Source organism: Kogia breviceps, chromosome 5 (assembly GCF_026419965.1).
Source record: "Kogia breviceps isolate mKogBre1 chromosome 5, mKogBre1 haplotype 1, whole genome shotgun sequence".
NCBI classification, from domain to species: domain Eukaryota; kingdom Metazoa; phylum Chordata; class Mammalia; order Artiodactyla; family Physeteridae; genus Kogia; species Kogia breviceps.
This window is the reverse complement of record NC_081314.1, coordinates 29541462-29568084: the sequence shown is the minus strand read 5'-3', so window position 1 is coordinate 29568084 and position 26623 is coordinate 29541462. Positions and strand designations below refer to the sequence as shown.

General features: G+C 46.4%; 1 protein-coding gene across 1 annotated transcript in view; it reads left to right on the top strand.

The window, feature by feature from the left end:
• Window positions 1–13249: 13249 nt before the first annotated feature.
• SH3BP5 (SH3 domain binding protein 5) overlaps window positions 13250–26623 on the top strand; it is a 70986-nt gene continuing 57612 nt past the window's right edge. Inside the window, exons 1-2 of the mRNA XM_059063662.2 lie at window positions 13250–13585; window positions 15303–15365. Coding sequence (XP_058919645.1) covers window positions 13451–13585; window positions 15303–15365 — 198 coding nt within the window. The 5' untranslated portion in view covers window positions 13250–13450. The remainder of the gene's footprint in view (window positions 13586–15302; window positions 15366–26623) is intronic.

The following is a 26623-nucleotide window of genomic DNA, read 5'->3' as shown; positions in this document are numbered from 1 at the left end:
TCCTATACACTAACAATGAAAAATCAGAAAGAGAAATTAAGGATACACTCCCATTTACCACTGCAGCAAAAAGAATAAAATACATAGGAATAAATCTATCTAAGGAGGCAAAAGACCTGTGGGCAGAAAACTATAAGACACTGATGAAAGAAATTGAAGATGATACAAACAGATGGAGAGATTTACCATGTCCTTGGATTGGAAGAATCAACACTGAAAATGACTATACTACCCAAAGCAATCTACAGATTCAATGCAAGCCCTATCAAATTACCCGTGTCATTTTTCACAGAACTAGAACAAAAAATTTTACAATTTGTATGGAAACACAAAAGACCCCAAATAACCAAAGCAATCTTGAGAAAGAAAAATGGAGCTTGGAGGAATCAGGCTCCCTGACTTCAGACTATACTACAAAGCTACAGTAATCAAGACAGTATGGTACTGACACAAAAACAGAAATATCAATAATTGGAACAGGATAGAAAGCCCAGAGATAAACCCTCACACATATGGTCACCTTATCTTTGACAAAGGAGACAAGAATATACAAAGGAGACAACCTCTTCAATAAGTGGTGCTGGGAAAACTGGACAGCTACATGTAAAAGAACGAAATCAGAACGGTTCCTAACACCATACACAAAAATAAACTCAAAATGGATTAAAGACCTAAATGTAAGGCCAGACACTATAAAAGTCTCAGAGGAAAACATAGGCAAAACACTATATGACATAAATCACAGCAAGATCCTTTTTTACCCACTTCCTAGAGTAATGAAAATAAAAACAAAAATAAACAAATGGGACCTAATGAAACTTAAAAACTTTTGCACAGCAAAGGATACCATAAACAAGAACAAAAGACAACCCTCAGAATGGGAGAAAATGTTTGCAAATGAAGCAATTGACAAAGCATTAATCTCCAAAATATACAAGCAGCTCATGCAGCTCAATATAAAAAAAAAAAAAACCCAATCCAAAAATGGGCAGAAGACATAAATAGACATTTCTCCAAAGAAGACATACAGATGGCCAACAGATGCATGAAGATATGTTCAACATCGCTAATTATTAGAGAAATTAAAATCAAAACAATAATGAGATATCACCTCACACTGGTCAGAATGGCCATCATCAAAAAGTCTAGAAACAGGGGCTGCCCTGGTGGTGCAGTGGTTAAGAATCCGCCTGCCAATGCAGGGTACATGGGTTCGAGCCCTGATCCAGGAAGATCCCACATGCCGTGGAGCAACTAAGCCCATGCACCACAACTACTGAGACTGCGCTCTAGAGCTCGCGAGCCACAATTACTGAGCCTGCATGCCACAACTACTGAAGCCCGCACGCCTAGAACCTGTGTTCCGCAACAAGAGAAGCCACTGCAATGAGAAGCCCATGCAACAAAATGAAGAGTAGCCCCTGCGCACTGCAACTAGAGAAAGCCTGTGTGCAGCAAAGAAGACCCAACACAGCCAAAAATAAATAAATAAATTTAAAATAATACCTAGAGACAATAAATGCTGGAGAGGGTGTGGAGAAAAGGGAACCCTCTTGAACTGTTGGTGGGCATGTAAACTGATATAGCCGTTATTGAGAACAGTATGGAGTTTCCTTAAAAAGCTAAAAATAGAACTACCATATGACCCAGCAATCCCACCACTGGGCATATACCCTGAGAAAACCGTAATTCAAAAAAAGTCATGTACCACAATGTTCATTGCAGCACTGTTTACAATAATAAGGACATGGAAGCAACCTAAATGTCCATTGACAGATGAATGGATAAAGAAGATGTGACACATATATACAATGGAATATTGCTTAGCTATAAAAGGGAATGAAATTGAGTTATTTGTAGCGAGGTGGATGGACCTAGTATCTGTCATACAGAGTGAATTAAATCAGAAAGAGAAAAACAAATATTGTATGCTAACACATATATATGGAATCTAAAAAACCAGTACTGATGTACCTAGTGTCAGGGCAGGAATAAAGATGCAGATGTAGAGAACGGACTTGAGGACACAGCGGGGGAAGGGTAAGCTGGGATGAAGTGAGAGAGTAGCATTGACATATATACACTACCAAATGTAAAATTGATGGCTAGTGGGAAGCCGCTGCATAGCACAGGGAGATCAGCTTAATGCTTTGCTATGACCTAGAAGGGTGGGATAGGGAGGGTGGGATGGAGGCTCAAGAGGGAGGGGATATGGGGATGTATATATGCATATCGCTGATTCACTTTGTTGTACAGCAGAAGATGGCACAGCATCATGGAGCAATTATACTCCAATGAAGATGTAAAAAAAAAAAATCCTTGTCAGTTGACTGATCATTTTTGTGGTGTTGAGTATTGCTATTCTGATGAGCTGGTGGCAATACTTTTTCCTGGCTTCTCCAAGGCCCTGCCTCTAGATGTTGGTGTGCTCCCAGCTTCATCCTGGTCCTCTCCCCTTCAGCATCCCCCCTGTCCTAAGTGATCTCATCCAGTCCCATGGTTTTAAATATCATCTATGCAGTTGACTCTCAAATTTATATCTGTGGACTTGGCCTTCAGATGTGTATCCTCCTGTCTACTTGACACCTCCACTTGTACGTTTAATAGCCTCTCAGAATTAGGTGTCCAAAAACACACCTCATTTTTTAAAAATTTATTTTATTGAAGTATAGTTGAATTACAATGTTTTATTAATTTCTATTGTACAGCAAAGTGATTCAGTTATATATATATATATATATATATATATATATATATATATATATATATTCTTGTTTGTATTCTTTTCCTTTATGGGAACCGAAGTTACTTCCTTGTGCTATACAGTAGGACCTTGTTATTTATCCATCCTATATATAATAGTTTGCATCTGCTAGTCCCAAACTCCCAATCCTTCCCTCTCCCACCCCCCTCTTCCCCTTGGCAACCATAAGTCTGTTCTCTATGTGAATCTGTTTTTGTTTCATAGATAAGTTCATTTGTGTCATTTTTTTTAGATTTTGCATATAAGCAATATCATATGATATTTGTCTTTCTCTGTCTTACTTCACTTAGTATGATAATTTCTAGGTCCATCCATGTTGCTGCAAATGGCATTGTTTTATTTTTTTTTATGGCTGAGTAGTATCCCATTGTATATATGTACCACATCTATCTGTCCATGGACATTTAAGCTGCAAAAACATACCTCTTGACTGCAAACCTTTTCCTCAAGTCTTCCCTTCCTTGCTCAGTAAATGGCAGCATCTTTCAGCCACTTCTCCAGTCAAAATCTCAAGAGTCATTCTTAATGCTTCTGCCTCCGCCCGTTCCCACATGTTGGATTTGTCTTCAAAATACATCCTCAGTCGACTCACTCCATTTACGCAGCCCAGCCATGTCTCTTGCTAGGGCCCCTGTGACAGCCTCCTAACTAGTGTTCCTGCCCCGACTCTTGCCTTCATGGCCACCCCATTTCCACAGAGCAGCCATGGTCATCCTTTTTTTTTTTTTTTTTTTTTTTTTTTTTTTTGCGGTCCGCGGACCTCTTACTTTTGTGGCCTCTCCCGTTGCAGAGCACAGGCTCCGGATGCGCAGGCTCAGTGGCCATGGCTCACGGGCCCAGCCGCTCCGCGGCTTGTGGGATCTTCGTGGACCGGGGCACGAACCCGTGTCCCCTGCATCGGCAGGCCGACTCTCAACCACTGCGCCACCATCTTTTAAAAATATAAAATGGATCTTGCTATTCCTCAACTTCAATCCCTCCAGTGGCTTCTCATCACATTTATAATAAAATCCAAACTCTTTCCTGTGGCCTCCCAGGCCCCACATCATCTGATATGTGACCATGTTCATTTCAACACCGCATCCTCCCTATTCACTCTCTGGCCATCTCAAGGGCTGTCCAGCCAGCTCCCCGCTCAAGGTCTGTGCCATCACGATCACTCTTTCCTTCAGAGTGTGGCTGCCCCACTCCTCCTCCTCATCAAATCTCAGCTCAAATGTCATATCCACAGAGAGCCTTCTCCATCTCCCATCTGAGGCAGCCTCCACCCTCCAGCCTCTTCATTTGGTTTTCCTATGTTTTCTGTTGCTCAGTCATGGCAATTATCATTATCACTAACTGCAACTATTTTGTTTACTTATGTATCTAATTGTTTTTCCTGTCTTTCCTTAGACTATAAACCACAATGAAGGCAGGAATTTTGTCTAATCTGCTGGGTCTTCATTGCCAGAGGCCATCACATAACAGATGCTCGGTAAATATTTGTCAACTAAATAGTCTTTAAAAGAGAAGAAAAAACTTATTTTCATAATTTTAAGTTTATTTTGCAGAGTAAAGCCCCAATAAAAGTATTTTTCATTATTGAATGTGAAATTCTGGTTTCCTTTATAAGTGGGTTTATTTAAGTGGCCTTTTCCTCTACCAGTTATCTTTGAATAATGAAGATCTCCTGTCTTGCGTATTTCCTTCCTTGGCTAGACTAATAGACTTGTGGAATAAGGAAGGGAAGGCAAGGCTGACATAATTTGTTCTTGGTTAACCCAAGCTAGATCACAGTGATCAATCATTTTTCTTCTGGGGCACAGAAATGACCTTTCCCTTTAAAATCCATTCTAGAATCACACCTGCAATCTGTTATACTCACTGTTTTGCAGTGTTTGGAACTCTCTTTCTTTTTAATGGAACACTTTTTTCTGTCTCCATGATTCTGGCACCATTAAAAATATCTGCAGGTCCTTTAAGACCACAGATAAACATTGAAAGTTTCTTTCCTGGGTTCTCTAAGTACTCTGGCCTATAGTTCATCTGGGTCAAGACACTTGAGCTTAATTCAGTTTAGGACACAAATAAAGGTTCTCATTAGAGGGGAGCAGCCACAGTGCAAGACAATTTGGCAATACTATATACCGATATCACCAAGTCACAGAATTAAACAGATGCTTTGTGATCTGGAGGCCCTGATCCCTTTCAAAGAACTGGATCCTATGGCTCCTTGAGTTCTGAGAACCAGTCATTTGGGGGCGAAAAGCATTGTTGAAGGGTTTGAGGTCTGCTTTAAAGTCCTCTTCCCTCTTGTCACATGCCGTGGTCCTTTGGAGTTGGTAGGAAGAGAAGGGAGGGTGGCAGGAAGGCAGAGAGGACCTGCATCTCCTCGTCACCTTACAGCATCGCCTTAGTGCCAGGGTGTGGCCTGTGAGACTGAGTAGGTCGGCCTCCAGGGCTCTGAGGCTAACATATCCTTTCCAGAGGGTCAGCCACTCCTCACATCTTTGGACTCTAGCCAAATAGAGAAATGTGAATTTTCTTGTATTGCCTGGATTTCAACTGCTGCCTCAAATTTACAGAGCACATAGGGCTTCCCTGGTGGCGCAGTGGTTGAGACTCCGCCTGCCAATGCAGGGGACACGGGTTCGTGCTCCGGTCCGGGAGGATCCCACATGCCGCGGAGTGGCTGGGCCTGTGAGCCATGGCCGCTGAGCCTGCGCGTCCGGAGCCTGTGCTCTGCAACGGGAGAGGCCACAACAGTGAGAGGCCCGTGTACCGAAAAACAAAAAAAATTTACAGAGCACTGTGCCAACCAGACAACACGTGCCCTCCAGTCTAATCCAGCCAGGAGCTCCCAATTTGCCACCTCTGACCTAAGGCAGCAGGTAAAGATGGCAGGGTGGTCAAGAGAAGATGCTGATGTCAGTTTCTTCAGCCACTGCCACCAGGATGTGGTGTGAATGCAGATCCACTCTTCCTTAGTCCAGAAGAGCAGTTCCTATTTTATAGGGGTTAACAAGTAGATGCAAATATTTTTTAAAAAATCCGTGTTGCAGGGAATCTTCACTTAAATGGCATTGAAGTTTGACAGGAAGAGCCTTAATTTCACAGGAAGGAATCCCGTGATTGCTTCCTTGGGGCACAAGTTTGGTGGGGATGTGTCTCCTCAAGTAGGAAGACCCTATGACTTTGTCATCTCCATGTTTGGGACCCTCAAATTGGCACCTGGAATTGTGCATACACGTCAGAGGTACTTAAAAACGTATTGAATTCAACCACTTTCAGCTTGCAGATTTCACTTTTAAAAACATTAAAAAAAAAAATCTCTTGTGTAAAATACCTGGTTCCCTCAGGTCTAAGCCATGGGGCAGAGGAAGAGAAGACAAAGGAAGCACCATGAATTAAAGTTTTGTCAGGGGACTTCCCTGGTGGTCCAGGGGATAAGACTCCAAGCTCCCAGTGCAGGGATCCCTGGTCAGGGAACTAGATCCCGCATGAATGCCACAACTAAGAGTCCACATGCTACAACTAAAAGATCCCGTGTGCCGCAACTAAGACCTGGTGCAGCCAAAATAAATAAATAAATAAATGTTTTAAAAAAATAAAATAAAGTTTCATCATGTGCCAGTAATTCTGTAAATACCATTTTATTTTATTTTTGTTTGTTTGGTTTTTTTTGTTTTTTTTAACATCTCTATTTGAGTATAACTGTTTTACAATAGTGTGTTAGTTTCTCGTTTACAACAAAGTGAATCAGTTATACATATACATATGTTCCCATATCTCTTCCCTCTTGCATCACCCTCCCTCCCACCCTCCCTATCCCACCCCTCTAGGTGGTCGGTCACAAAGCACAGGGGTGAACTCCCTGTGCTATGCGGCAGCTTCCCACTAGCTATCTAATTTACATTTGGTAAATACCATTTTATTTAATCTCCACCTCTCTGATCAGGAGGCACCAGTGTGATTACCCTTTTTGTACAGGCAAGGATATTAATGTTCAGCTTGTCCAAAGTCAGCTCACAAAGGGTTCAGCTGGGATTTGAACCCAGTTAAGGTATCATTTTTGTCATTGCAGCTCTCCAGGAGCCCCACCAAAAGAAGAAATTTCCACTGCACCTCTGTTTCCTGGAGGCCCCCAATGTCAGGAATGAAACCGGCGTGATCCTTGCAGACCAGGTGAGCTGGACCCCACTTGCTATGGTAGGGAAGTGTACATTGAGAATCTCCAGCCACAGGTGGGTCCTCAGTGCAGCCTGACAATTATAATATATTCCCCTGGGCACTCACTTCCCAGCTCTCCTGGAGAGCCATTCACATCTCTCCTCTAACTTCCAGGGTTGCTCCAATTCCTACCCCCATGCCCTCCTTATTCACAGCCGATGACCTCGCTCACAGTTTCACTGAGAAAAGGGCAGTAACCAGAAGAGGCATCCTCATCTCCCAGGCTAACTATCTTTTTTTTTTTTTTTTTGCGGTACGCGGGCCTCTCACTGTTGTGGCCTCTCCCGTCACAGAGCCCAGGCTCTGGACACGCAGGCTCAGCGGTCATGGCTCACGGGCCCAGCTGCTCTGCGGCATGTGGGATCTTCCTGGACCGGGGCACGAACCCGTGTCTCCTGCAACAGCAGGCAGACTCTCAACCACTGCGCCACCAGGGAAGCCCCAGGCTAACTATCTTGCTTTCTCTCCCACCAAGCTCCTGGGACCCCCTACACATGCTTCAGGTGCTGGAGTGCTCTTCCCCAAAGGGACGCGGGGTTTGCTCTCTCATTTCTTTGGGGTCTTGACTCAAAGTGCCTTTCTCAGGGAGCCTTCTCCATAACAACAACAGCATCCCTCTTTCTCTGTCCATCCCCTACTTGGCCCTTGGCCCTGATCACCCTGACCTATTATGCATTTATCTCCATGACAGCAGGGAGGTAGTGTCTTTTGTTCATAGTGATACCTTGACCTCTGGTATAGTGTCTAAAACATATTAAGTACTTAGTTAATATTTGTTGGATGAATAAATGGACAAACGAATGAACAGCATCTCATTGTCTATGGTCTGTAGTTCAAAGGTTGAGCCTGTCACTCATGGCCCTTGAGGACCTGCCCCAGACTCTACTTGAGGCTTCATCCGCTGCCCCTTCCACTTCTCACTGTCCCTCCTGGGTCCCAAGTTGAGATGGTCTCTGTCTCTGCAATTCCTGACCAGTCCACCCCCTCCATGATTTCCCCATGTTATTGCCTATCTGGGAGGCCCTTTCTTTCTTTCTTTCTTTGGCAAAATCCTCCTCCTTTGTTTGAGGAAATTCTGTTTATTATTCAAGGCCCAGTGTCATCTTCTCCTTAAAACCACGCTGGCCCTTGCAGGCAGAAGATGGGATGACCTCTGTGTTCCCACAGAGTGTGACACAGCCCTTTGCAGCAGCCAGGAGGGAAAGGGGCTGCTCCTTCAGCCAGGTCAATGGCCAACACTACCCCTCATTCTACCCTAAACTCCATCCAAGCTCCCTGAGGTCAGCAGACCTCCTTACTTCCTCTCAGGCCTCCACTCCTGGGTGTTCATGAGTTTGGGGGAAAAGGTCTCGTTTCTCTTTTCACAAAAAAGGCCGAGAACATTTTAAACACAGTTGGAGACCCTCTCTTCACCTGAAGACAGGAATGTGAGGTCGCTTGGACATGGCAGGATTTTCTTTGCGTGTTTATTCAATAAACCCAAGTTTCTTTCCACACCTATGGAAATAGAGACATCCCCAAATGCTCACTCCAACTGGGGGACTAAATAAGGAGAGGGTCTCTCTTTGTTGGACACTTGATTGCTTTATAATTCAGGGAGGAGGAGGCTTGGATGATAAACATGTCACACCAGTGAGGAGGTGGGGTTACAAAAGGAGAGGTTGACATTAATCCCATGAAAGAAACCAGATCATGACAAATAAGGACCCAAGATGGAGAAATATGTAAACGTAGGCTCATCCTGCCAGATACCTTTTTCCTCCTTCTTTCCAAATGTCAGCCCACTGTGCTCTGTGGCAACTGGGACAGCACAGAGGCTGTGATTTTCATAAAGGAAGATTTTCAGCTTCAGGAAGTGGAGGGGCAGGGAACAAACACACATATTTCGCCCCAGTTTAAACAAACTACAAGGAGATAGTAAAAATAAATTGAACAGTGTGGACAAAGAATGTTGCGGCCATCAAGTCCTCAGCCCTGCTGGCGAACCCTGAGTGGATTCAGGATGGAGAAAACCAGGATACTGGCCCTAGATAGTTACGATGCACATCTAAGGAATAATTTCAATGAGCCCAGGCGCTTGCATCTTCACATACATAGAAAAGCATGAAAATCATTAACTTGAGATGTCTGTTTTTTGTGATTAGCAGTCATCTTTTGATGTTTGGCTACATGTTTCCCCCGACCCCCAGCAAAAACTTTTAAATGTCCTGGCTTCCCCCACCTCTTTGGAGCAGTTCCTTCAGAGCTGCCTGAGAGGCTGCCTCCCAGGCTATAGTCCTCAGGATGTTCCCCAAATAAAACATAACTCGCAACTTTTAGGCTGTGCATTTTTCTGCAGTGGACAACAGGGAGTATGTCTCCTAGTAAAGCAGTCCTCAGGATTCTGCTAAGACGTTGACCATCCTCACTTTGCCCACATCATGCACCATGTGATCAGGCTGCCAAAAATCACAGCTCTGGTACAGGTGTGCTCCCCACAGCCTGGCAAGCAGAGGCATGTTCTTGGAAACCACATCACACACAAGGCACTAAAAAGCTGACTGTTTCTCCAAAGGGGCAATGTTATAACTGGGTGATGAATTCTTCATAGGAATTGACAAAATATAGATCCCAGGAAATAACCATAGATGAGCAGCACCTTATCTAATGATCTCAATCACTTAAATTATTAAATTATATTTAAAGTCTTTTGAAATTGGCAAAAATGTACTGTGCCCCAAACACTCCACCAGTGGGGTCTTGGGAGGGGTGATGAATCTTTTGAGTGAAGGAGGCAGTGGAACATTTATAGAAATAAAAAAGGATAACTCAAACTGGAGGATATGTTTCCTCTAGCTCAGTGGTTCTCAAACTTTTTGTTGCCAGTACTTCTTTATGTTTTTTTAAGCCATTGAATATCTCAAAGAGCTGTTGTTTATGTGGTTGCATCTACAGGTGGTTACTGTGTAGAAATTAAAACAATTTTAAAAACTTTAAAAATTAATTCATCTAAAAAGAACAACACATTCATTACATGTTAACATAAATATCATAATTTTATGAAAAATAACTCATTTCCAAAATGAAAAATAAAATTTTTTCCAAAACAAAACAAATAGTGAGAAGGGCATTGTTTTACTTTTTTGCACATCTCTTTAACAGGTGGCTTTAGCAAGACGAAGCTGGATTCTTGTATCTTCTGCATTCAATCTGTTGTATCATGTGTCATGTAACTTCTGGGAAACTCCAGTGAATACTTGTAAGAGAATGAGAGTGGGAAAAACAAGTCTTGTCTAGTATTTGTCTGAAACTAGTTTTGATCTCATGGGCATGCTGAAAGTTCTCAGAGACCTTCAGAGGTCTCCAGCCCATACCTTTAGAACCACTCATCTAGATGAATATGGCAGCTAAAATAAATACTAAGCATTTGCTTGGGTTACAAGCCACTTACATGGCTTGCCTTCTTAGTATGTGAGGTAGTCAGAAGTATAAGATTGCCCCATTTCCTGCCCGCTGCTGTACATGTTCCTGTAAAATGTGGGAGCTGGTGAATATGATGGGACAGTCACCACCATGATTAGTTTGTGAATATGGCACAGTTGACTTTATTCTGTGTGGACCTGACCTAATCAAGTGAATCCTTAAAAGGGACTGGGCTTTTCCTGAAGAGTAGATTGTAGTGTGAGATGGACTCAACCCAAGGAAATTCTCTGCTGCTGGCTTTGAAGATGGAGGGGGCCATGTGGCAAGGAATTCGGGTTGGCCCTTGGCTGAGAGCAAGGAAATGGGGACCTTAGTCCTACAACCACAAGGAACTGAATTCAGCCAGCAACCTGAATGAGCTTGGAAGGACTTTTTCCTCAGAGCCTTCAGAAAGGAATGCGGCCTGATCAACACCCTGATTCAGTGTGGGAGACTCTGAGCAGAGAAGCTAGTCACACCCTGCCTCAACATCAGGCCTACAGAACTGTGAGGTAGTGAACAAGTGCTGTTTTAAACCACTAAATTTATGGTAGTTTGTTACACAGGAATAGAAAACTAATACAGTATGCACTATTTTAAATTTATTTTAGAATTACACAAATAATCATAAATACATCCTCCTTGTAAAAAATGAAAACATTATTGAGAGATTAAAAGTTCCCTTTGACATGCTCAACCCCATCCTAGCCAATCTTGGGCCCCTCCATACTGCCTTTTCCAGGGCTAGCCACTCTTTGTTGGGTATGAATCTTCCTTCCAGACCCTTTTCTATGCATTCATGTGCATATGTATGTGTCAATAGAAATATATAGTACTGCTGTGGATTATTTATTTTCCTTATTTTAACTTTAGAACATCATGCTATAGCTGGCCCAGGTCTTCTAAAAATAAAACAACAAAAGTCTACAGTGATGTTCCGTGTTCAGGAGCAGTTTCCCTATACCCCATAAAGGCATTTTTTAAAAGAGACTACATTTTATTTATGTATTTATTATTATTATTATTATTTTTGGCTGTGCTGGGTCTTCGTTGATGCACGGGGGCTTTCTCTAGTTGTGGTGAGCAGGGGCTACTCTTCTTTGCAGTTCACGGGCTTCTCTTGCTGCAGAGCATGGGCTCTAGGCACGTGTGCTTCAGTAGTTGCAGCATGCAGACTCAGTAGTTGTGGCTCGCGGGCTCTAGAGCACAGGCTCAGTAGTTGTGGCACACAGGCTTAGTTGCTCCTTGGCACGTGGGGTCTTCCCGGTCCAGGGATCAAAACCGTGTCGCCTGCAATGGCGGGTGGATTGTTAACCACTGAGCCATCAGGGAAGTACCCCCATAAAGGCATTTTGAACCACCCTATTGCTCTTAGATCTAAGTTTAATGTAATTTGGAGGCTATTGCTTGAATGGTGATGATGAGGTTCCACTACTTGGGAAGCATTTAGAATCAGGGCTGAGCTCACTTGTTTTCAACCTCTTGTCTCAGTTTGTGACTCTTAATGGCCATCTTGACCCTGCCTTCATCCACCACTGGAAAATGAAAAGCAACTATGTCTTTAGCAGGGAACTTGAGAACATCTCACAAAGAATTGCTGACTCTCACTTGATTTAAAGAACAGTGAATAGGTGTGACCTGTTCAGAACCAAACCCATGGTGTACACCTGTGTTACCTCCAGGAGACAAGGAAGCTCCTGTAATGGTGGACCACAGTGCCAGAGTGTGTAGGGTGGAACCTTGCCCAAGGAGTAACCCCCCCCAACTTAGCTTTTGATAAAACCATCATAAGCAGGTTTCCCAAGGTTGGCTTTAATGACAGGCTCTCAGAAAGAAGCTCCTTTCTCAAGCAAGTCTGCCCTCCGAACTCACAGAGCCCATAGGCCACAAGCCTCTGTGTAGAAAGTGTGTATGCTCTGCATTTTTGTAGTGAAGGAGACAATAGCAATGGCCAGTGGCAATGTCCTTGCCTGCTTGGCTAAGGTCACCTGACCTTCTGCTCTCCTGACATCACAGTGGCCCTGCCATTTCATAAAAGCACAAACATTCCCCTTATTCTTTGGCTTTTTGTGATGTTGAATTTGCCAGGCAAGTTCTGGCTCGCCGCTCGTTCAGCGTGGGCAGGAAACCTCACCAGTTCATAAATCCTTGGATGGCGCATGCCCATGAACAGGGGTTACACTCGCAACTCCTTGAGAAGGGTGTACTGGCAGGTACCGACTCACCCACGCACATCCCTGATCAATGGATTTTCCATGCTTCCTGCCTCTCCATGCTACCTACTCCTGCGGGTAGGACCATCCCGCAACTGTGAAAGCACAGGAGCTTGCCTATGGAGCTCTGCTCAGTGGGGGCCACAGCCTTTGGGCAAGGAATACACGCAAGGAGCTGCAGCTGGCTCCCTTCTTTGTTCTTTTGTGTCTATGTGAGCATATGTTTCAGTTCCCTTTTCTGGGGAAATCTTCAGGTACATACATTTCCCCAGGTTAACCCAAGGGGACAAAAGTGCTTTGAGTGTACAAAGGGGTTTGAGTGAGTCTTGAAACTGGTCCAGAGTCACTGAGTACAAGCTTCTAAAGCTGCCTTCAGATGGTGGGAATACCCCAAACTTTCCTTCCATGCAGTCAATTGCCTTAGCAGAGGAAGGAGGGAGAGAAAAGCACCCTGACACCAGGCGGCCGACGTTGGGTAAACTGTGATCTAGTCGGGCTGCTATGGTAAAAGGGGGTGAGGGATCCCCCATTTCACCACCCTCACGCATTCCGGGAGTGAGGTTTTGTGATGGAGCCCCGGCTATTCCGGCCGGCCGGCCAGGTCTAGAGTCGGGGCCGCGCAGAGCCGGCGGGCTGGGGGCGGAGCGGGCGGCGCTGCGCTGACGGCCGCGGCGGAGAGGGGGCGACCGCGCCCACTTCCTCCTGAGCTGGGCCCGGGAACCCGCGGCGGCGAGCGGCGCCTTCTGAGCGCGTCGGGCGGTGGCCAGACGGCTCCGGCCCACTCTGCGGCCGCCACCCCCGCGCTCCCAAGTCCGCCGCCCGCATGGACGCGGCGCCGAAGCGGAGCCGTCCGGAAGAACCGGCCGAGCTGCAGCCGCCAGCCCGGGACGAGGAGGAGGAGGAGGAGGGCATGGAGCCGGGGCTGGAGGAGGAGGAAGAGGTGGACCCCCGGATCCAGGTAGGGCGCGCGGGGGTGCACAAGGACCCCGGCATCTGCACTGAGCCCGCCTCGCAGCCGTCTCCCCCAACCCCCCACCGATGCCTGCGCCCGGGGGAGGTGGCAGCGTAAGTCCGGGGCTGGAGGAGAGGGTCTGAGTACCCGGTTTCCCCCGGTTCCTGGGAGGCTGCGGTGCCCGCGTGGACTCAGCCTGACTCTATCGCTGGGATTCCCCGGCAGGATCCGGGGGTCGCAGCAGCTTACCCCGCGCTGCGGGCGGTTGCGCAACAAAGAGGAAAGGGGGCGGGGGCGCCACGCCGGCGTCTGGGTGCCCGGCCGGGCTCGCGGCGCCGCGGGCTTTGCACAACCTCCGGGCTCCTGGAGCCGGGCCGGCCGCTTAGGCGCGGGCTCCCGGGGCGGTGGGCGTCGTCGGCCCCTGCAGGTGGGCGGCCATCCATGCCTGGGGGTCGGAGCCTCCTGCTGGCAGAGGTGCCCGGCCTGAGCCATCTCCCTTCTCCTCTGATTCATTGTTAGCAAACCGAAGGGCTTATTGTCACCACTGGCTCAGCTCTCCGCTTGGCCTCAAATGGTTTAAAACCCACCTTTCCCTCCTTATGAGGTCGGGTGTGAACAGAAATCTGGGACAAGCGGTGTGCATAGCTGACGCGCGAGAAGGCAAGAGGGTTGGCCCGGTTCCTGTGCCTCCATTTCTCTGGGAGATGATTAGAAACGATTTCCAAGCCGAGATCTCGGAGTGACAGCTTAACCTCTTCACCCTCTAAGCAAAAAGCACAGCACATCGCTTTCGAAGACCCGTTTTTCTACCCTTTCCATAAAGCTTTTTTTTTTTTTTTTTAATTTAAAATATTGCTTTTCAGCATGCGCTGCAGTTTCTGGAGACTTAATTGGTTTTTCAGCGCGCAGATCAATTAAAAGCTCATTTAACTCAGCTGTTGCATTTAAATGAATTGTTATGGCAGGTTAGCAAGATAAAAATCGGGTGGAAAAATCTTTGCATTAGGAATTCTATTAAATAAAATCAGTTCGGGCTACTCAATTTTGTTTTCTTGGTAGGGGAATTCTGTTCACAGGGTCCTTTGTTTGCTGAGTAAAGTGAGTTAACTTCACGCTGGGCACTTTTTTTACACAATGACAGTGTGTAAATGTTTATTTAAAGGATCAGGATTAAAGCTAGTTTTAGTTGTTTGTTTTGTAAAACAGCCAGGTAGGTTGAATAACTGGCAGTTTGAAAAGACTTTTCATTCCTACAGAAAAATACTCAATCATGGATGAGATAATGCCAGAATTGTACCCTTGATTTAAATTATTTCATTGGGTTTATACTTTAGGGTTGGCTTTGTTTTCTTTTATTATCTTTTCTGCAAAATCCTTGCTCTAAAGCAGAAAGCATTGTTTTGATTCAGCCTCTAAACCATTTGTAACAGGTGGGTTTACCTGAAGGCACATACCTGGAATAAATAATTGACCTTCTAAGAAAAGACAAATTCCTAGGACCTTAAAGTCATTTTCAAAAAGGCCACCATCAAGAAAAAGGTTTCAGAAATGCTGACATTCATTTGTTCTTCCAGCCAGGGCTCAACTGTTTTCTTTGAGAATTACCACTGACTCGTCTCTTCCTACAAATTGTGCCAGAGTAATTTGCAGGTACTGGGGCTGAGTCATACTGGAAACAAAAGACAAATCCCTGAATCTTTTTTCTGTCCCTTTTCTTCATCAGGGAGAACTGGAGAAGTTAAATCAATCCACGGATGATATCAACAGAAGGGAGACTGAACTTGAGGTACGGAAAGCTGGGTCTCTTTTCTCAGTGAAGTGGCGTCTGTCCCGCTGACACCAGGCTGGTTCATTTTGTTTTAATAGCTGGAGGGTGGTTGCTGGCATTCCCTCCTCGAAGTTGAGCAACAGCCTGCTGCCTGACAGAATAAATTACACCACTGAGGCCAGCTTGTGGGTGGAACACGTGTGGATCCAGTTTCACGTGGCTTTCATCATGGAAGCTCGGAGGGGCCCAAACCAAGGGCATTGCACACGCTTAAGCCCTAAAGTTAATGTTTCTGTGGAACAGTTAAAAGGACTGAGGGGAAAAGTAGCTGTGCTCTTTAATGGACAAGAATGAATGAGCTCACAAAATCTTTTAAATATTTTAGGGTGGTTCCTTACACTGGTACTTGGAAATATTGTGTGTTTCCTCAGAAAGACTTAGACTTGTTTGACTTTCCGGCCCTAATCATTCACCCCCCTTCCACTCCCCTGCTTTTTTTTTCTTTATTGTCTGCTTGTGCGCAGAATATAATGATCTTAATGGTACTGAAAAGCTGTTTAGACTGGGAAGGCCTTTCCTGCTGGGAAGAATCTTGGGAGCCAGGAACTTGATTTGAATTTCATGAGCATCTTCCAACCTGAGTGTAAACAGATTAGCATTCTTCACAGCTCCCACTTAGTCCGCATCCCTTTTCAGCACTGGTTGGTTTTACCATCCATCAGATTTGAACAACCCCTGCTTCTGTCTGAGAGCTGTGGGAGGACCCGTTTCTGTAGCAGGAGGAATGGCAGGGAAGGTCAGCGGAAGGGGCAGGACACCGCTGGTCCCTAGAGTGAGGGGGTGGGAGATAGGAATGTAATCTTACCAGCAACACCCTGGCAACCTTGACTTATGCCGGCATGTCGAGGCCCTGGAGGTACTGTGGCCCAGAGGGTTAAAGCTAGTTTTCTGAGCTGTGTGTGAAGCGTTCTTGCTCTGTTCTGATTACAGGTGTCTATGAACACTCTTCTCCCCCAGGTGAAGTACATACAGTCTGTGTGTTTAAATTTTTTTTCACTTACGATGAATCAAGTCTCTTCGTTGGGCAACTGAAATCTCTCAGAATCTCGCATTTGTAGTACATTCAACAACAAAACCCCTACCGTTTCTGTCAGGATTTGGCATTTCCAAAGTGCTTTTTACAAGCTTTATCTCCTTCCTGCCTCTCACAGCAGGCCAGAGCTGTGCTGTCCAGGACAGCAGCCTTTTGCCACATGTGGCTAATTGAATTTAAACTTAAATTAATTACAATTAAATAAGATTAAATTTCACTTCCTCAGTCACAGTAGCCACGTTTCGAGGGCCCAGTAGGCACTGTATTGGACAGATCAGAGAAGACTCCCATCATCATGGGAAGTTCTACTGGACGGCGTGGGCCTGGCAGGTAGGGACCGGCAGGGACCTCCTCTTCTCCAGGGGAGGACACGGAAGCACAGCGTCCTCACAGTTCAGCGACATGGCAGAGCCTGGTCATTTTCCAGGTCCCCTCCAGCTCTTGTATTCTATCCCAAATATGAACGAACAACTTAGAAATCGTTTTTTAATTTTTTTTTAAATTTTTATTATTATTATTTTTTTGCAGAGTACTGGTTTATTCATTCAACACATATCTGTAAGCCTGCTCGATGCTGGCCCCTGTTCTGGTGGTGTTTCCCTTCTGAGGGCACAATTGTTTCATCTCTTAAATCTTTTCAGCCTTGATTTCTGAGCCCTCTTTTGGAACACACTTAGGTCTTTGTGTGTCACAGGAAGCCACGGGACAGGTGTTTCCTGCCTGCCTCTGGAGCGTATTCGGCAGTAGCCGAGAGAGGTGGTCAGGGCTGGCCTGTGTCACTGGCTGCCCTTTCCATGGCATTATTATAACCCAGGTGAACTCACACAAGTATAGTGCCAAGCTCTGTACGTCATGAAAACTTCCTAGCAGTTACGCTCAAAAGCAACAGGAAACAGGTGAAGTTAATTTTAATCTAGTTCCTTTAACCCAGAATGTCCAAGATACAGTAATTTCAATATGGAATCAATACAATCATGAATGAGATGTTTTACATATATTTTTGTACCAAGTCTTGGAAATCTTGTGCATCTGTTACACCTAGAGCACATCTCACTTTGGACCAGCCACGTTTCAAGCACACAGGAGGTGCACGTGGCCCTGGGCCATAGTGGGCGTCTAATCGGTGGGGTTTCAGCCTCCGTGCAGGCTCTCTGGATGCTTGTCATGCTCCCAGAACCTGCCAGGGACCTTGTGGCCGTGTGTGTGGTGGGCTGTGTCCCTTCCGGCGAGCACTGGCCACCCACCTTGTGTTGGGCACCGTGGCCCCTGCACATACAGGTAGACATGGGTACAAGACAGAGGCTTTGCCTCCGGGAGTTGACGTTTCAGGCGGGGGTGAGGCGTGGAGGGTTGGCTAGTAATTACTGATTGTGATGAGTCCAGTAGAAGAGTGCTGTGACAGAGGAGTCTCCAGAAGACACCTGAGCAGAAGCCTGCCGAGCAAGGGCGCCCGCGTGTGGGGTGGCAGATGGAGAGAGCACTAGGGATCATGGCGGGGGGAGGGGGGTGCCAGAGGACGCGGGGCAGGAAGCAGCCACCTTAGTATATGGTCAGTTGTCCTTATTCGCGGTAGTTTTCACTGAGGTCGCCGTGAACCTTGAATTAGTGAATTCTGAGCCGTGGCTCCCAAGGGAGATGTTGTGACTAGAGGCTTTCGGGAACTTAAACCTCATTAGGCTCCTGTGAGCCTCTGGTTCCAACACCTTCATCCACGGATCAGTACGTAACCGTGTGTTATGTGTTTCTGTTTAAAGATACCTTACTTAAGGTGTATTGTTGGTTGAACTTGGCCATCAGCACCATGGCTCAGCCCCATCGAAGCTCATTTAACATATGTTTTCTCCATAATGCTCACCGCAGCTTTCCTGGGCTTAGGACACTAGCCAGCCCTTCAGCACTAGGCTTGGGGGCTCTTTTAAACAGCCGAATCACCAACATAAAGCACAAAAGTACAGAAAGCGTGGCACTACCTGGACTGCGTAAAGGATGTTTGTTTACAGCATGAGAGCTGGACCAGAGTGGAGGGCGTCTGTTCATCCTCCCTGGAAGCAGGGACGTCGGGCTACTGGAGTTTCTTGCCACTCTGTGCAGGTCCACAAATGACTGTAGAGCATCACAGTACCGATTTTGGAATCAGTTTTAGTGAGTAGGCAGATTCACAAATTTGGGATCCACAAATAATGAGGACTGACTGTATATAATTTGCAGCCACTAGGGGAGGGTCTTTTGCTGTCTGCATTTCCTTTCCTTTGCTTTTTGATTATGGTCTGCAGGGCCCAACACCCCTCCTGACTGAGTAATTTAAGCAGATTGGTGGCCCCAATGTTCATAGCACTATTTACAATATCCAAGATATGGAAGCAACCTAAGTGTTCATTGACAGATGAATGGATAAAGAAGATGTGGTACATATATACAATGGAATATTACTCAGCCATAAAAAATGAAACAATGCCATTTACAGCAACATGGATAGACTTGGAGGACATTATGCTAAGTGAAATAAGGCAGACAAACACTGTATGACACTGCTTATATGTGGAATCTAAAAAATACAACCAACTAGTGAATATAACATAAAAGAAATGACTCACAGATATAGAGAACAAACTGGTGGTTACCAGTACAAAGTATTGGGTATAACAGAGGCTCAAGGATGTATTGTACAACAAGGGGAAAATAACCAATATTTGGTAATAACTGTAAATGGAAAGTAACCTTTCCAAATTGTATAAAACAATTGAAAAAACAATGAATTGGTGTTCAGTTTGTGGCAGCCGTAGCTGAGGCGTCAGCTGGGATTCTCCTTTGGATCCCATTCCGTGTCTTGGCAGTTTAAATGGGAGATGACCAAAGGTGTCTGATGGCTGGCCTGTTGTCAGGCAGACACTTGCCCCTTCCCATGACCACGGTTTGCCTCTGACCTTGTCTGGACAGCATGGTATCCCCTTGGCACTCTGATTTGTGTTGAGAGAGCCAGCCTTTTCAAGCTGTTGAAGGGAGTAACCTTTTAACCAGAGAGGCTCTTGGTTATAAGCCTGATGTTTCAAGTTAAGAAAGCACATGTGTTTTCCCACAGGCACATTGGTTAGTCAGCTTTAATTATTAACTCATGGAGTATTTCTTGAGCACCTACTATTTGCTTCCGTGAAAGCCCATCTGGAGGGAGCGAGCCTCGGGGCCTTGTGTGGGAAGGTTATTCCAGCAGCGGGAACAGCTAAGGTGAGAGAGAGAGGGACCTGGCCTGGCTGAGGACCAGCCACGGGGGGCAGTGCACTGGGGGTGGGGAGAGCAATGGATGGAGAGAGATAAACAGGTCATTCAGTGCGCAGCAGCCCTGCCAGGTGAGGCAGTCCAGGTAAATGTGCTGATGCACTTTTACAATGCATATCCAATAGAGCGATCTCTTCTCAAATGTTTGTTAAAACAAGAGGCAGCACAGAGAATTTCTAAATCATTTTAATCAAGATTTGTAATAGTCTATGCCAGTTATTTATTTTTTACTATGATGTGTAGTGTTTTTGTATCCCCCCTGCTTCCTCTGAAGGCGGGCTGTTCTAGGGTGTGAAATAGTTCAGGAGGAGGAGGAGGAGGAAGGACACAGCCAGGCCTAGTTGCCCACAGACAGCTTTTCTGGCTCTGAGTAATCACAAGCCGACTTTTCCAGCCTGTCCGTCCCTGGGGAGGCAAAGGCAGTTGATTGTAAATGCCCGTGCGCTTCCCCTCAGTGCTTGGGCGAGGGCAGTTTGAAAGGCCTTTGATTCTGCACATCTGTGTTCCTCAGACTCGCATAAGGCCTGCACCCAGAATCTGCCTTTGCCCCTGCCAGAAACCAGCAAACATTTTCTCTTTAAAAAAAGAAAAAAGAGGGTCGTGGGGAGGAGGGGGTGAATTGGGAGCAGGCTGGACTCTCTCGTAATGAATTTTTCACACAAGTCAGGGGAAGAGAGAGATTCTTTTCTGAGAGGACAGTGCCGTCACATGTTAGCACTTTCCCCTTGAAGACGCGTGTGTGTGTGTGTGTGTGTTGTGCATGAGTGAGTCTGGGATCTCTTGTAGCCAGGTTAGATCTAGTTTGAGGAAACAGTGGCCTGGAGGCGTTCGTGGAACTGGCACTGAGGGTCCCCTGTGGGCTGAGTCCTGTGTGGGGCTCTCACCTCGTGGGGGGGTGGGGTGGGGCGGTGATGGGGTCCTGGATTCAAGCCTTGGCCACAGAGCGAGGGACCGGGGCAGGGTCTTGGGAGCCGGAGGACGCTTTGATGCAATAGGGGGCATTGGAGTCGAGGCCTGGGGACCCAAGTTATTTGGGATGATCAGCAGCCAGCAAGTCGAGGGGACCAGTGCAGACATCCCTTGCAGCCTGTGCAGTGCTGGGGCGGGGAGCATTGTTGATGGGACCCTTTGTTCATTGGCTGGTTGTAAAGATCAACACACTTGAGGTCTTTACTGGGCCTCCTGGGCCCCCGAGCTGGGGCTGCATCTGTCCCCACAGCTCTGACCTGAAGTTTGGCCATCGGAATAGTAGGACTTAGGGCTTCCTGCTTGGGTGGTGGTCCCCACACTGCTGCTGGGATATTGGGGGACAGTGACTTCTGACCCAGCAGTTGCACTTGTAAGAATTTATTCTAAGGGGTTAACTGGGTAAGGATGCAGGTCCAACAGTGCTCATTGCAGCATTGTTTAAAAATGTTGGAAAAATGGTGAATCTGCATGACTGTCAGTAGGGAGTTGAGGAAATAAATGAATACCAAGCCCAGGCGATAGCTAAGAGAATCCAGGCTTTTAGATGATGACACAGCTTGTTATTAACCTAGAAAGGCATCTGAATGGAAAACAGGTTCCAAAAGCTTGGAGTCATGATTTAGACTCATGATGCTATTCTAAAAAATATGTTTATATGCATAAAAATATCAGGAAAGGATTACATGCCAGTTATATCTGGTGAGAGTTGAGTAAGATGTATTCTGTTTATACTTTTCTATATTTTCTGAATTATTCGCACTGAATTGTATTACTTTAGAGTCAAGGGGGAAAAACCCCAAAGTCGTAGGGAAGGGGAGGGTGGAGGGACGTCTTGGCACCAGGTGACGTGGTTAGAACCTGAGCTCTGCTGACTTTTGGGGGCGCTTGCCCCTTTGGAGCCTGAGAACCCTCGTCTGTGAATTGGCTTGTTATTCTTCCTGGGTGGCCTGGGGGACAGGAGGAGACACTGTGTGAAGGAGGGCTTTGCTAGTTGCACAGCCTGGGTGAGGGAGAGGCTTCCTGCGTGCCGGGCTGGCAGCGAGCGCCAGGAACTGCCAGATGCAGAGAAAGTTCCATCGAGGTGTGCATTGGAGCCAGGCCCACCGAAGCTCTTCCCTCTTCCCCCCAGGCCCCGCCATGACGTCTCTTTGTCAGAGACCAGCTCCGGGCAAGGGGCCAGAGAGAGGGCTCGTAAGGCTAGGATTACAGCAGGGTGGACTCTGCAGTCTCTGGAGCAACAGGGCTTTGCTCTGTGGCTGGTCTGCAGGGTGTGGAAATCAGTTGTTTTCCTGCATGAGCCCTGCTGTGTTAGGCTGTCTTCTCCTGGGATTTGCCTGGCACATAATGGGTGCTCAGTAGATGTTTGAGTGGATGAATGTCAACAGATCACCCCTTCGTGGCTGTGTGACCTTGGGCGAGTTACTTAACGTCTCTGGGCCTCAGATTCCTCATTACACTGCTGGTGCGTACTAAACCATGAATAAACATCATTGCAGCTGTTACTGGAGCAGGGCAGGTGAGGGCCGCAGCATGGTGGGTACTTGCAGGAAGGACTTGTGTCCATCCTGGAATGTCTTTTCTGCTTGTTTTTGTCTGCTCTTCAATAATAATGATAGCTAATAATAATAACAATAAATGCCTACCATGTACCAGACCCTGTTCTAAGCACTTTGCATAAAGTCACTGAATGCTCAGCACGACTTTCTGTGATAGATACTATCATCCCCATTTTGCTGATAACAAAACTGAGGCCTGGAGTTCAAGTGTCTTGCTCTCGAGGAGTTGCCCAACTGCGCCATTGACGTTGTCTGTTGACGTTCTTTGTTGTCAGGGGCTGTCTTGCCCACTGTAGGAGGGTTAGCAGCATCGACTCACTAAAGGCCAGTCAACCCCACCCCCACCCCCCAGTTGTGATGGACAAGCATGTCTCCAGACTTGCAAGTGTGCCAGGGGAGGGGGGCAAAGTTGCCCCTGGTGGTGAACCAGTGCCCTAGAGCAGTGCCATCAAAGTGTGGTCTTTGCATTGCAGGACCAAGCTGGAATTGCAGAGTCTTGGGCCCCACCCAGACCTGATGACTCAGAATCTCCGGGGGTGGGGGGTGTGGTGGGGGGAGGGCGGCGGTGCCCAGGAGTCTGTCCTCACCATCACTAGCAGCCTCATGCATATCCATCAGGCTGTGTTCCGGTCATTTGTGTATTTGGCTCCCCCACTGGACTGGGCCCCTGGAGGGAGGGGCTTGGCCTCCCCATCTTTGTGCCCTAGTATCTCATGCGGTGCCTGCACACAGGGGTACGATGAATGTCGGAATGAATGGCTAGAGTTCGTGGTTAGAACCAAACACCTTGTGGACTCGTGGCTCTTGGCGTTGCCATACACAGTGTCCTGCAAAACCAGCAGGTCCCTTTTCCCTAAAGCCTGCTCTGGAAATGCACTGATCCCTGGGCTTTCCTTAGGCAGGGCCAACCCTGGGCACAATGGCAACACTGCTAAAGTACAACCCGTGACCTCCTTCCCCTCCCCTAAGCCCTCACTCCCAGAGGTCTTAGCTCATGGAGGTATACGATTCTGCCCTGCTTGGAGATGCCAGGGTTTGAAGAGTGTTTTGCATTAAAATAGGATGACATGTGTGGTTGTGGACCCATGGCCTTGATCTATTTAGTGGAAAAAAAATCTAGTGGGGGAAAACATATAAAGTTATGTGTAGGCATATGTAAAAGCACATATACATACAGTAAAAGAACCTGTACATTTAGCAGAAAAGATGTCTAGAACAGAGATAGATATTCATAGTGTGGTCCACAGGCTATGATCTGCTTGTTACCAATTAAGGTGAAGTACATAGAGAAATTGAGAGTAAGACTTTAGAAATTCTTCTCTTTAGCAGTTTGACATTGCTGTGACATCCAAGTGGCTTTTCACTTTTCTAGTTTATTTTTGTTGTAGTCTACAGAAGTGTTGATTCATGTTGGTTGGTGATGAGGTAGAGGGATGTATTACCACAGAGTCTGAGAAGTATGGACCCGCAGATGTTACTAGTGGTTAGTGCTGGTCGCTAAGAATGCTGGTGATTTTAATTTTTCATTTCTTGATGTTTTCTGAATTATTTGCAATGACCATATTTTATCATTTTCATAGGCAGGGCATGCGGGTGGAGAACAAAGCACTATTATAAAAAGATGTCTTTATGAGTCAAAGAGACGAATGTCTTCGGAAGGCATTTTAGGAACCATGAAGGCTGGTGGAAAAAAACTTTCAGATTGGTAGTCCCTGCCCTAATTGTAGATAAACGCAGATGTTGGTGGGTTTGCTTGGTGAATTACTGTATTGTTAAACTTTCATGTGGTAATTCACGGAGGAATGAAAATTGCCTTAATGGCATTTTAGAATTGTCTGCAGCCAAGAGACCCTCATTTATGAAAATACAAAACAATCACCAAGATAGAACAGTGGAAAACATTCCAAATATTAAGAATATTTAGATATTCAAACTTAGTAACTATATGGATTTGAGTAGTAACATCCTTTCTACATGGGGATAAAGACTTGTGGGCACATATAAGTGGGTGTCATTAACTGTAGTCACTTAGGCAAAATGATATTAGTGTGGGCTGTTGGGCTAGAATATAGAAATAGCTGTCAATATTGAAATGGAGTGTACTGCTTTAAAAAAACCAGATGTGTCTTTCTTTTAAACTATGAAGACCAGTGAGATAGTATGTAAACTTTCCTGGCCCCTTAGCTGGCACCATTGTGGGAACGCGGGCCATTGCTGTTGTAGTACAGTGACATGACTGTGTCGCCACGTTTATCCAGGATACCTTCCCTCTGACTCCCGGGAGTGGAGGTCTAGGGGTGTCCCCACCTCAAAAGAAGACAGGCTGTGAGGGTTGGCGGATCCATTGTTGTCCTCACGGTTGATAAAATCTTCAGATACCCCTGTTGGCAGAGAGCTGTGGTCCCTGTGGGCTGCAGCCTTTTAATATTGAGCTGTTATTTTTCCTTCTGAGCGTTTATGGTAGGAACTTTGAACATAGTGGTGTATTTGTGTGTGTGTCGGCTGGATGAATTAAACATCTATAGAACCTCATCCTCTGGCAGCATCCCGGGTATCTTCGCCCAGCCCTCCTTTCTGAGAATTACTTAATCTGCCTATCGCCACATAGATGCTTGTAACAGTAGAGAATGTATCCCTTTTATGCAACACATCTTAACCAAGAGTCTCACAATAATTTGCAAATTTGCAAAGGCACTCTTAGAGAGCTCAGAGAATCGGCCTCTTTCATTTCCTTAAAGGAATATGGAAAACAATTTCGTTCTATTTTTGCCTGACTTTTTTCCTTTGCTGTGTTTTGCTGGATTATCCAAGAGATATTAATGTTTGCTCTGACAGAAAGAAACTGCCAGCAGGGACACAATGACAGGAACATCCGCTGTTTATTCTCATTGCAGCCAAACCCATTTAATGTAAACGCATACTCTGTGGCATCAGACTCACCCGAAGCATGATGAACGGGATTCGGGTGTGTTCGGCCACCTGACCCTTTTGTTGCCAAATCGCAAAAGGCTTCAGCTTCATTCTGATAAGATATGAAACCTGCAGATCTGATGTTCTCTTCCCTGGTTTTTGGCTTTTAAAAAAAAATTAGTTTATTTTTGGCCGTTGGGTCTTCATTGCTGCGCGCAGCCTTTCTCTACTTGCGGCGAGCAGGGGCTACTCTTTGTTGCAGCGCAGGCTTCTCATTGCGGTGGCTTCTCTTGTTGCAGAGCATAGGCTCTAGGTGTGCAGGCTTCAGTAGTTGCAGCACGTGGCCTCAGTAGTTGCAGCACAGGGCTCAGTAGTTGCAGCACACAGGCCCTAGAGTGCACGGGCTTCAGTAGTTGTGGCACGTGGGCTCAGTTGTTGTGGCTCGTGGGCTCTAGAGCACAGGTTCTGTAGTTGTGGCGCACGGGCTTAGTTGCTCCGCGGCATGTGGGATCTTCCCAGACCAGGGATCGAACCTGTGTCCCCTGCATTGGCAGGCGGATTCTTAACCACTGAGCCACTAGGGGAGTCCCAGCTTTTTTGGAAGAAGAGATGAAATGAAGACGTCCTTCCTTGTGGTTCTGGTTACTATTTCTACCTAATGAATTACCCCCCAAACTACTTTACCCCAAATCAAATGCTTTATTTTGCCCATGATTTTCTGGATCGGGAATTTGGAGAGGGCTCTGCCGGGTGGTTCTCGCTGGAGGAGTCTCGAGCAGTTGCAGGCAGATGTCGGGGGGTGGGGTGGGGTGAGGTGCTCATCCGAGCGCCCCACAGGACTGGATGTCCGAGGAGGCCCACTCCTGTGTCTGGCCGTGGATAATGGCTCTTGGCTGGGGGCTCAGCTGGTCAGTGGTCAGCGTTTACATCTGACCATCTCAGCACGGCAGTCCCAGGTGCTCTGACCTCCTCATGGTGCCTGGCTTCCCACAGTGGGCATCCCAAGATGACCAGGTGGGAGCATCACAGCTTTGGAAGTCCCATAGCAGCACTTCTGTCACATTCTGCTGGTCCAAGCAGCCATGAGCCTGCCCAGGTTCAAGAGGAGATGGCCCAGACGCCATCTCTTGATGGGAGCAGTCCTAAAGCATTTCGAGCCCTGTTTTAGAACGGCCACACTCCTGGTGGTGATACAGAGACAGTGACTCGTTCTGAGGCCCGCAGGATGTCCGTTCGCTTCATGAACAGCCACATTTCACAGTGCCTTGCCGAATTGCTTTAATAGTTAACCAGCCAGCAGAGCAAGGACTTTGATTCGTACTGTCAATAACCCTTAAACCAGCCAGCAACAATTAAAGCAAGAGGGAGCAGTTTTGAGCAGTGCTATGGGTCTTGCGATAGGAAATTCTTTGCTTTGCCTGTTTCTTAAAAATGCTGTCTGAGAGAATATTATGCCGTGGCTTCAATGCCTATTA